Source organism: Epinephelus lanceolatus, chromosome 24, assembly GCF_041903045.1.
Source record: "Epinephelus lanceolatus isolate andai-2023 chromosome 24, ASM4190304v1, whole genome shotgun sequence".
In the NCBI taxonomy this organism is placed as follows: domain Eukaryota; kingdom Metazoa; phylum Chordata; class Actinopteri; order Perciformes; family Serranidae; genus Epinephelus; species Epinephelus lanceolatus.
Window position 1 is genome coordinate 11,812,856 of NC_135757.1, and position 12,178 is coordinate 11,825,033.

Sequence of the window (12,178 nt, forward strand, 5' to 3'; positions counted from 1 at the left end):
AACAGAAAATACAACCACATATAGAAACGCACTACGAATACAGAAAATACAACCAAACACAGAAATGCACCACAAAAATGGAAAACACAACCAAATATAGAAACGCTCTACCAAAACAGAAAATATAACCAAACACAGAAATGCACTACAAAACAGAAAATGCAACCACATGCAGAAACGCATTGAAAAAACAAAAATTACAACCAAACACAGAAACGCACTACCAAAACAGAAAACACAACCAAACACAGAAACGCACTACCAAAACAGAAAACACAACCCGGTACAGAAACGCACTTCAAAGACAGAAAACACAACCAAATACAGAAACGCACTGAAAAAACAAAAATTACAACCAAACACAGAAACGCACTGCAAAAACAAAAATTACAACCAAACACAAAAACACACTTCAAAGACAGAAAACACAACCAAATACAGAAACGCACTGCAAAAACATAAAATACAACCAAATACAAAAATATGCACAGAAACCCAACTAAATGTAGACCTGCCCTGCGGAAACAGAAAGCACAACCAAACACAGAAACGCACTAGGAAAACAAATGTTTTGTAAATCATTTCCACTGCGTACTGAGCAACTTGCAGCGTGTTTCTGCATGTGGTTGTGTTTTGCAGCTCTTCTACCACGTATAAAGACCATTTATCTTCCAGTGCCACCATACGTTTCCCAAGTTGCAGCAAATAAACACACGCCTCACTCATACAGTATTCATGCAAACCCTGACCTCCTGCAGCGCCATAATGCTATATCTTATCTCATTATATATATGTGGCAGATATATCTCTACTACTTTATCTACCCGTGCTGGAAATAAATGGAGCCTATGAGTAGCCGGGTTGCTCATATAACACATGGACAAGGCTTTTTCGTAGTGTGTGTGCGCGTATATGTGTGTGTGTCATAAAGTACGGTGAGAAGACAAGGAACAGTCAGGGGGTTGGGAGGAGGGAGCGGGATAGCTAAGGTCAATCTAGCCCTTAGTGTGATTTATTGGCACATTACAAGGCTAACACCACTCGTGCTTGTGTGTGTGCATGTGTCGTTGGAGCCGGTGTGAGACGTGTGTGAACGAGCTCGCCTGCACGTGCACATGCTCCATGTCTCTGCCCCTACTGGATGGTGCAATCTCTAGTTTTTTTTTTTGCTTAACGACAGCCTTGTTCTTTATAGGTGTTCTCTCAGCTGCGCCATTACTCTCTGTCCTTCACTCCCTCCCTCCATTCCTCCCTCTCTTTTGCTCCCTTGCTCCCTGTTTGGACAATTTAATCAAGGGGCCATGCGCCCATGGGCCTCCCTCCTTTTTCATCACGCTGTTACACTCTCCGGGGAGAAATATAGTTTTATAGGGTCTCTCTCTCACTCTCTGTCTTTTTCTGACTCTCACTCCCTCCCTCTGTCTCGTCCCATTGTTCTCTGTTGTTTCTCCCTCTGCCTCAATCTCGCCCCCTCTCGCTCTTCATTTATCCTGTATCCCACCTTCAGATCTCGCCATCATTTAGTGGTGGTTTCCCTCTTTCCGTCCCCTCCCCCGTTCCTATATCCCAGATTCTCTTTTCCATCTTAACAGCTGGAACAAAGGCACACAGCAATCAAATCTCCTCTAATCACAAGCCAGTTGGCCATTAGCAACACGGTCAACATTATAAAAGGAAAAGGTATCATGTAGGAAGCAATAAGGCGCGTGAAACGGCAATGAATGTTGACTGTGAGAACAGAGGCATGGGCGTTAAATCAAAGCAACGTTAATTGAACACTTCCATTCATCACTTGCAGACAGCACAAAGTGTCAGCCGTCTAGTTAGCATGCGCAATGCTTCAAGACGTGTCAATCTGGTCAGCTCTGGTTGAGGGAAAAAGAGGTTTTAGTGCACGATAGAGTCAAACTTGTATGTAGCATTACACTAAAAGTGCTCTTGCACCAATTACAGCTAATGCCCACACCTTGACTGTTCATGTAATATGATTGTGAGTGAAGGGCTTCACTGTGGGAAATGGCTTGCAACCACATTGGGGTGCGAGCGGGTCGTTTGTAACGTTGCAATCCTTTGGAATTGCTCAGGAAAATGAGATTCTCCTTCAAACAATTCAATTGTTTGCCTGCTGCCTCCTTGAATTGATTTCTCCCTGATCATTACACTGCTCTTACTGGCAGGTTTGCACACATGCACGCATGCCCACACACACACACACACACACACACACACACCCACACACACACACACACACACACACACCCTCTTCCACCATCAAGGCACCTGCTGAAAGCTTGTAATGATCCATCAGGAGAAGTGAATGGACCTCCGGTTGCCTCTCAGCTGAGGAGGCACACACCGGATATTGCGGATAGCAGGACTTCACACATACACATCCCCTCAAAAACACACACAAACATAAAATCAGACATATACACAAATGACCGGATATTGCATGCATGCTTTAACAAAAACCAGTTCAAGCAGGCAAGCAACAGTGGATATAAAACAGAACAGACGCTCTTCAAATTCCAGTCTCTAACGTGCTGCATGTGCCTGTGGATAACAGGTAATGGATCAAAGCATGTTTTCCAAAAAGCATTATGATGTGTTAAGGTCATTACTGTTCCATTATCTCCCCACATAAAGATGATTTAAAGGCCCGAGCAGCGATCAATTGGCACGGCCCGAATAAACTGTTGGGATTTGCTGCCTGGCCCCTATTGGCCCCCAGGCTGAAGCATGTCCACTGCAAAGATTCTACATGGCAGCTTCATTATATTCCCATGTTTAAATTACCACAAACGAACTGACACATAGTGAATCTGGGGCTGCGGGGGACGTCGAGTGTCTGGTCCCTTTGGGCTGTTACCTTATTTGTCTGATTTGTATCGCAGCCTTGTCAATTGGTGAGCCGCTTTTGCTTTGACGCTCAAACTCTCAAAGGAATCTGGGAATATGAAGTTGTATTGACTTGAGTGCAGCACTGAAAAACAACTACATACCTAACTTCTGACAATCCTATATTTGACGTTCGCTAAGCCCCTTAGTTACTGTTGCTATGCCATTCTCACACAGCACTTCACAGCAGTTTACATTGATAACGGTGGCAGATTTACCACTCAGAATTATTCCTCTTCCTTTTTTGGCAGTTATTGGATAGTTGAGAGTGAAGAGGCAGACTGGAAACAAGGGGTGGGAGAGGAGTGTGACATGCAACAAAGGGCCCTGGCTGAAATTGAACTTGTGGGGGGAAGAAGTTATCTCTATGAGCATAGAACCTCAGATTTCCTACCGTTCTGAACACTCCATTTCCAACATTTTTTTCTACTCTAGCTACACTATGACATTGTATGCCAGATTCTTTAGATCATAATCTGCTTCGGGCATGCCCCTGCAGTTATTTACATTACATATCTCGCATTACTAAATGAATGTCAGGGTGACATGTAAATTTGGTTGCCAGTGTTGTAAATTTCCCCAATTTCAGATCATATTCCTGCAGGAACATGTCTGATTTTTGTTTGGAAGCTTTTATTCTCCATTACAATCATTTCTCGATTGCAAGTACACTGCTAACATACATGTAGCAACATGCTCATGTCAGGGAAGCGTGTAATCTTGGTTGCTGATGTTGTTCATTTTTCCTAGAATTTGGATCAGATTCCTGCTGGAATATGTCCATTTTTTGTATGGAGGCTTTTATTGGTGATTTTTCACAGTAAGAAGTGCCGCTATTTGCCGTCACAGTCATTCCCTGGCTGCAATGATGGGGCATGAAGCCGAGATACAACGACCTGGAAATGCTGACCAGTCAGAGCACACTGGCCTTTTTCGGGAGCAAGGGTTTAAAAAGACAAGTGCTAAAACAGTGGCTGTGTCAAAGCATTTTTTGCAAGGCCAAAAAGTTGGCGCTTGTAACTATCACATCAATCGTTCAATCACAGTGGAGGAGGGACAAAGACCACAAAGACAATCCTTCACATCTTTTTCAAGTGTGGTCAATGAGGAGAGAGTGTATGTGGCCACATATGGTGGCAAGGAGAAAGAAACGCAGCTCCCAGTGTCTCTTTTTCAGAGCGCTATGCCTTTATTGTGCAGCCACTCCGAGCGCTAACAGTTGAAAATCTCTGAACATTTCAGAAAGGTGCCAGTGACGTCACTGCCGCTTCTTTAGCTGGACTACTGTCTGCTGTCACAACAAAGACCGAAAAGCTAATTTTTTGGGAGCAAATCGGCCGGCAGACAGTGGACATTGCTGGTGAGTGTTGTGCTTTTAACAACGTTCGCTTTGACTGTGTAGTCAACCTTCTGTTAATGTAGTGTAATGTTAGCTAACCAGCTAGCTAGTGTTAGTGTCAAGATAGTATTGTCATAGAAACATACCAACGCTAAGCACATCATTAAAATTAGCGCCAGGAGCTGGGCGTTTCCCAAGGAGTGCCTGGCATGGGAAAAAAATGCTTTGTTGGACATGGGGCCTAACACAGAGGGTGAATACAGGCATTCCAGCAGAGAGTATGAGGAGAATAGAGTTTTTTTTTAACATTAAAGCATGTAAACATGTTCTAGTAGAAACCTTCAATGCAAGAATGAACCTGAAAATGAACATAATAGGTCCTCTTTAACAAACGGGATGTGCTAATCATAAATATGGGTAGGAAGGAAGCTTACATTAGAGCATCCCTTATTTAGACTTTTGTTCATATGTTTTTGGCTTTTGAAAGGTTAAAAACAGCCCTCCAAACAGCAGTGAAATCCTAGATCCCAGTTACTGTTGCGAAGCAATGATTGGACCATTGCTCTTCAGGGGAGGCGTTTAGCGAACGGGCAATCCAATTTACCGTGCTGCTAATTATGACCACTGTGGAAAGTCTATTGTTTAAATTGCATTTCAATTTATCGTGTTGACAACCTTCATATTACCCTGCCTGATTTCTCATATGTCATCTCGATATATCCGCTGTAGTTCCACAAAACTCTGCCGCCACATCCTGTGAGGAATCACAGTGATTACAAACCAGTGACCTGCTGCTTCCATCTCTGCCTTGTTTACTGCCCACAGGAGCCCCACTGTGAGGGGGCCTTTGCACCCACACATGCACTCCTCAATAAGAAGTGAAATTATGCTCATTAGAGACGTGATGTATTTATAGCTCCTGGAGGCCTCTCAGTGACCACAGCAACAACAAACACAAGGTATGACCCACTTTGGGCCGAGTCAAGGTTGTGTATTTCTGCCTTTGCCCTACGGAAAGGCACAATGGAAAAAACAACATCTACATGCCTGTTGCTGCACTTCAGCTACAATATTTACATACTTTAAAGTAAAGTTGATTATCCTGTGTCCACAGAAGACAGAGCTAATTTCTCCTTTTTCCACATAATAGACACGTTCTTCAAATCCATTTCCATTTGGCCGCACCAATTTCCAAGCTACTCCCTAAAGCTCTCACTAATACCACCACAGCAGGAGAAGTTCAGCCAGGGAGGCTGTGGCTCATTCTGGTCCCTGATCTCATCTGAGCAAGCCAAATACCTGCTCCTTAACAGCTTTTGCTTCTTACCTAGAGCCACTCTGGCTGCTGACGCATCATAGTTTATCCAGAAGGAGACCCAGGAGAGGATGGTAATCAGGATCGATGGCATGTACGTCTGCAGGATGAAGTAGCCGATGTTCCTTTTCAGCTTGAAGCTCAGAGACAGTCGAGGGTAGGCACCTGAGGAAGGGAGACGCAAAGATGGAAGCAGTGCGTTCAGATCTTTTGGAAATTTTTCGATAGTATTAAAGATCACGGTATATGAAATTTGACTACGAAGGTACATTTAGGTCAATTCATTTAGAAAAAAAATCATTCACAGTAAGAAAATTTAACTTATATTATTCATAGGAGCACACAGGGACACCTTGTGTTTTTGTTTCAGTTTCCATGACAACCTCAATATCATGGGTTGGCTTTATTGCCATGGTAACAAGTATCCCCTTCACTCGCGAACACCAACTCTCACACGCACAAAACTGTAACCCTATTTCATGATGATGTGACACAATCTTTAAGATGGTGATAAAAATTTCCGCACACTTTTATTCATCTCATCCACCTACATAATTCATACAATGGTTCTGGGGGACTCAGCATTACTGCAGGGATAATAGCTTTCTAAATGCGTGTAGCAGTGCATCTGATGCTTCACAAGTCAGGAGAATAATTCTCCTCACTACGATCTGCTATGACAGAGCATTTCTCTCATTGCTTTTCCATGACCTGGAATATAAACAATATATGTGCATGTGTGTGCTTGAATATAAGTGCGAGGCATGATTTCTCATCCATCTCCCAGCATTTGTCTCTGTACAGATTGAATCTATGGCTCATTACTCCCACTATTCTTAGCTATTTTTCCATTCTCTCTTTGTATTGAAGGAGAAATGGGGGCCATTACACTGTAATTTCCAATCCGTGGGTTTCAGCCAAAGCTACTTGTGGCGAGCGTGGGGCCAATTGACTGCACCCTCGTGTGCAGAGTTGGATGGAGAGTCACTCTGAAATAATACACAAACTCATTAAGATTCTAAGCCAACTGTAAATTAGATTGTAATAAAATCCTGACGTGTTATTTTAAAGAGCTGGGCTGTTCATAAAATGTTATTATCTATAACTGCTACTGGCTGATATAATTAACATTTAAAGACAGTCAGCAATCAGAGGACCCAGTGAGCAAATATGGGTCTATATGGGAATCGTGTTAGTTATGTTGTTCATTATCTTGGGCCCAGTCTGCAAGACACCAAAAATACTGTTGCAGTGGTGAAACATTAGTCACACGGGGTATAACTTACATTTAACTTCATATTGCAGACTCTGTTGATCCCTTTACTTTTACCATAGACAGTATAAAATAATGGATGCAGCCACTGTGATGTCACTCATTGGTTTGTGCTCTCCCATTTTGAAGCCTTCAGTTTAGCCGTCGCCATCTTGGATTTTTGGAGCCACAACTGACCATATTTGGACAAGAGGGTGGAGGTATCCCTAATGCTAGCTGCTAGCTTGGTTAACACAGTGAATTTACAGCTATGGATAACTGTGATAATGCTAATGCTAATGCTAATTTTCGCTGGCAAAAAAAAGGCTTGAAAGCATTTAAACAAAATTGACTTACTGGAAAAATTGAATATCTGACTCCTTAGAGAGTCTCTTGATACAACCCAATGCTGAACATTACTATTTTCGGCAACCAAAACTTTCATAAACTCAAAATACAGTGAAATAGTGACAGCTATTTTGTGTAGGCCTATACTCCATGGTTATGTTACTTTATCAACATTGTCGCAGTGGTAGCGACTTGTCAGTGGACGACACCCATCTGTCATTCAAAGGGGCTACGCCCTTAGTCATGCATTACTTTACCTTTAAAGGTCTAATGTGGGGGATTTATTGGCATCTAACAGTGAAGTTGGGAATTGCAACGAAGTAAAACTTTGCCTGTGTGCCAAGCATGGAGGAGAACTTAGGTGGCCAACGCAGAAACTGGAATGGCTCAATCTAGAGCCAGTGTTTTGTTTGTGTTCAGGGCTACTGAAGAAACAACATGGTGGACTTTGTGGTAGAGGACTGCTCCATATGTAGATATAAACAGCTTGTTCAAAGGTAACAAAAACACGATTCTTAGTTTCAGGTGATTTTAAACTATTGAAAGCATATTTATGAATATTATATTCCATTTTAGCCAATTTATCCTGCTAAATCTCACACACAGGACCTTTAAGTCTTAATAATATTTAAAAGGGTGAGCTATATAAACATTCATCCCTTACAATTACAATGAACAGGGCAATTATCTATGGAGACCAAAACCCATTTCTTAGACTAGGGTATGGACATGTTTGTCTCTGCTGTGAAGTTGGGCATTTTAACATAGGGGTCTATGGGGATTGACTTGCTCTTGAGTCGGCCTTAAGTGGCCATTTAAGGAACTGCAGTTTATGGTCACTTTGGCATTGGCTTCATTTCTCAGCCTTCGAGGTTACCGTTTCACTTTCTGTCTAGTGCCACCATGAGGTGGACATCTGTGAAATGTCTCATCAACAATTGGATGGATTGCTGTGGAATTTGGTAACCACATCTATGTTCCCCTAGGGATTAATTGTACTAACTTTGCATGAACAAAAAGAGAATTTGTCCTATACTTTGGTTTATGATAAATTTCATGAACTATCCTGTATGAGCTTTATATACGGCAGCATGAGTTTCTTTGGAATAAACAGAGGAGGAGCTGAATGCAGAGAAGGAGGAAGAGCTTGGTACGTTGCATAAGCAGTGTAGTCAACCTTGTTGGTCAAAGACAGTGGCAGTTATCCCCTTTAATCCTTGTAAAATCCCCAATAAAAAAAACCTTACTTCACAACACATTCTTTAATCTAATATAATGAATTGTTACTCTATATGGTCTAAATGCCACATCTTTAAATGTCTTGTTTTGTGCGACCAACAGAGCAAAACCCAAATAGATCAAATTCACAATGATATTAATCAAAGTTTAAGCCGTAAATCGAATTTCAAAAGCTACAATTCTCAAATGTTTGGCATTTTTGCTTGACATGTAACTTAAATAATGAGTTAATTACAGGAAAATGCTACAGATTAATTTCCTGTTGATCATCTAATTGCTAAAATTTTTTAAACTTTGTATAAAACCAAATGAGCAGCTATTTTCAAGCAAAGCTGGTTTGTTGTTAAACATATTTAAATGCACAAACCGTGCCTTTTTTTAAACCACATTAGATGATCCTCCTGTGTTTGGCTCCTGGTTAACAGTCTGGCAGCCGTTAAAAAACTCAGCACACGCTGAACATACACTTCATTACAGTGTGAATATGGGAACAGACTGTCACAGGTCTTAAAATATCCCATTCACTTCTTTTGATGCTTCCTTAATGGCAGCTCCTCCAACCTAAATGGGAGCCGAGTATCTTCGCAGTAGCAGATGCAGAAGTGGTTTAAGAAAAGAGTAGGCTGAGGTTCACTTCCGCGTGGGTGTAGAACTGTACTGGCTGTAACTGCTACACCAAACAACATCAGCGAGTGGGAGGAATACCATGTGTGAGGCCGAGGCGGAGAGAGGGAGAGAGGAGAGGAGATGGGTTGCAGGGATGAATGTAAAAGTTGAGTGGATGATGACAGTACAACAATAGAGTCTGGGAGGGCGGCTGGTTAGACGAGAGCGCTGAAGAGTAGGAGGTCTGCTGTCTCTCTTTTTTGTCTCTGCTGTCACCCTCGTGCACAAGAGCAAAAGTGTAAGGAATGGATAAATAGTTTCTCTGTCTTCTCCAATGTAAACTGCAAACCACTGGTGGACTTCTAGCAGTGAAAAAGTGATGAAGTGCCCCCTTGGGTGACCTTCCAGTGGAGAAAACATGATAAAGTGCCCCCTAGGGTGCCCTTTCAATACAAATAAATGTGATACAGAGTCATCTAGGGTGCCCTTCCAACGGAGAAAACATGACAAAATGCCCTCTAGGGTGCCTCTCTAGTGAAGATGATGTGACAAGGAGCCCTATAGGGTGCCCTTGCAACAGAGAAATTGTGACAACATTCTTTTTAGGGTGCCCTTCCAGTGGAGAAAACATGACAAAGTGCCCTCTAGGGTGCCCCTTCAGTAGAGAAAACACACAAAGTGCCCTCTAGGGTGCCCATTCAGTGGAGAAAACACACAAAGTGCCCTCTAGGGTGCCTTTCCTACGTAGAAAACAGGACAAAGTGCCTTCTAGGATGCCCCTTCAGTGGAAAAAATATGACCAAGTGCCCTCTGGGGTGCCTTTCCAGTGGAGAAAACATGACAAAGTGCCCTCTAGGATGCCCTTCCAGTGGAGACAACACAACAAAGTGCCTCTAGGATGCCCTTCCAGTGGAGAAAACATGACAAAGTGCCTCTAGGATGCCTTTCCAGTGGAGAAAACATGACAAAGTGCCCTCTAGGATGCCCTTCCAGTGGAGACAACACAACAAAGTGCCTCTAGGGTGCCCCTTCCAGTGGAGACAACACAACAAAGTGCCTCTAGGGTGCCCCTTCCAGTGGAGAAAACACAACAAAGTGCCCTCTAGGATGCCCTTCCAGTGGAGAAAACATGACAAAGTGCCTTCTAGAGTGCCCCTTCACTGGAGAAAACATGACAAAGTGCTTTCTAGGGTTCCCCTCCAGTGGAGAAAACACAACAAAGTACCCTCTAGCATGCCCCTTCAGTGGAGAAAACATTACAAAGTGCCCTCTAGGGTGCCTTTCCAGTGGAGAAAACATGACAGTGCCCTCTGAGGTGCTCTTCCAGTGGAGAAAACATGACAAAGTGCCCTCTAGGGTGTCTTCCAGAGGAGAAAATGTGGCAAAGTGCCTTCTAGGGTGGCCCTTCAGTGGAGAGAATATGACACAGTGCCTTCTAGGGTGCCCCTTTAGTGGAGAAAATGTGACAAAGTGCCCTATTGGTGCCTTTCCAGTCTGCACCTCTACAAACTTTCGCATATCCGGCTAACTCCTCAACCAAAATAGCTTTACATTTGACTGAAACACCAGTAGTCCTCTTCCTAATAACCTTCTTTCTTGTAGTGTTAAAAGTGAAACATACAATGCTGGATGTTGACTTTTGCCTTGGACATGTAGCTTTAGCCTTAGACTTTAGCCACAGTCCTTAAGCATGACATTATGTACTCTATGTAGGCCTATCTGTCAAGTGTGTATGCAAGACTTCTTTGAAAAGACTGTTGTTTTAAAGTGAGTCAGTTGGAAACACTAAAAAATCAGCAGGAGACAGTGTTTTAACTCACTTATGGAGGAAATGTTAGCTGAATTAGCTAGCTAGCTACAGCTGATAAAGTCGTTATTGCGGAACGATGTTGTAATTGTCTAATCATAATTAAGATTTCAAGAAGTCTTAGTGAAAAAGTAATTTTAAACACTTGCTGTACCATCCAAATAAAACTGGGAGTTCCTTTAGACTGTGAAGTAGACATCTCTGTATGCAGAGAGAGCATGAGTACTAAGGCATACTAATCAATTTCAGCACTATTAATTAAAAAAATCACACTTTTAGGGCTATTTTCAAAAGCTGTTAACGAAACATTTTATGTTTTCTAAAACCTACAAATGTGAAGGAATGTTCCAGGGCTGTTCTACCCAATTACAGCAAAAACATGAAATATAGATAAATGAAATAACATGCGATATAGTTATTGAATATTTAAAGTTGTAGCTATTGCAGCTATCCTCACATAGTTAAAGTTGATGATAGGCATGACAGTGATGAATGCACACAATGCGCAAAACAACACACTAAATGTCACCTAACTCAGTGGTGTTGTCCAGTCACGCGTGCATTTGCATGTGGACATGCCGACTGTATGTACACACACAAGCAGGCAGTGTTTGTATGTGTGCTTAGAGGAGAATAATTGATGTTGTGGGCCTCATTCCACATGAATATATGATGCCCTGAATCCTGGGCTGTTTTTCTGTCAGAGAGCAGCGTAATTGGCATCCAACCACACCTCTAACAAGAGAGAGGAGAATATATCTAAAGAAGGTTGGGGGAAAAAGAGGAAAAAGTAAAAGAAGCGACAGAGGGTGAGAGAGATACCAAGACAGGACGGAGAGGAGGGGGTGGAATAAAGGCTGGCTAGTGGCACATGTAATGGAGAAAACCTGGTCATTAGCCAGCCTTGCGGGGAGCCTTTGATGTTCTTCACACATCCTGCCAAGAGCACAGGAGCAGACCACTGGACACTAAACTTTAATTGTCGCTGGCCACAGGGGACGTGCCACTTCTTATAAACAAGTGCACTCTGGTGCGCTCGCCTCAGCATGTTCACGTGATTCACACATGAAGGCGGAGACACACAGCCAGGATTGATGGACAATGCAACACAGCTTGTTGTAAGCAACATTGTGAGATAAGAAAGACAGTTAGAATGACAGTGAAAGCAAAGTCAGTGCGAATACTGAGGGGGAAAAATGCCCCAAAAAGCAAACAAAAAGATTATTTACTCTTCATATCCGTTTCAGACAGGGTGTGTCTCCCTCTCATGAGCATAACTTCACTGAGAAATTCTGTTGTAACTAAATGTCACACAGCTTTTATTTCCCCGCCATGGCTGCGGAGAGGCTGCCTCTCTGAATGAGTCTCCACTGA

General features: G+C 42.6%; 1 protein-coding gene across 4 annotated transcripts in view; it reads right to left on the bottom strand.

Annotated features, from left to right (window-relative positions):
- Window positions 1-12,178, bottom strand: part of LOC117249783 (gamma-aminobutyric acid receptor subunit beta-3-like) — an 81,702-nt gene that overhangs the window by 7,769 nt on the left and 61,755 nt on the right. For all 4 annotated transcript variants that reach the window (XM_033615500.2, XM_033615499.2, XM_033615502.2 and 1 more), the window contains one exon: window positions 5,565-5,717. In XM_033615500.2, the coding sequence (XP_033471391.1) occupies window positions 5,565-5,717 (153 nt within the window). The remainder of the gene's footprint in view (window positions 1-5,564; window positions 5,718-12,178) is intronic.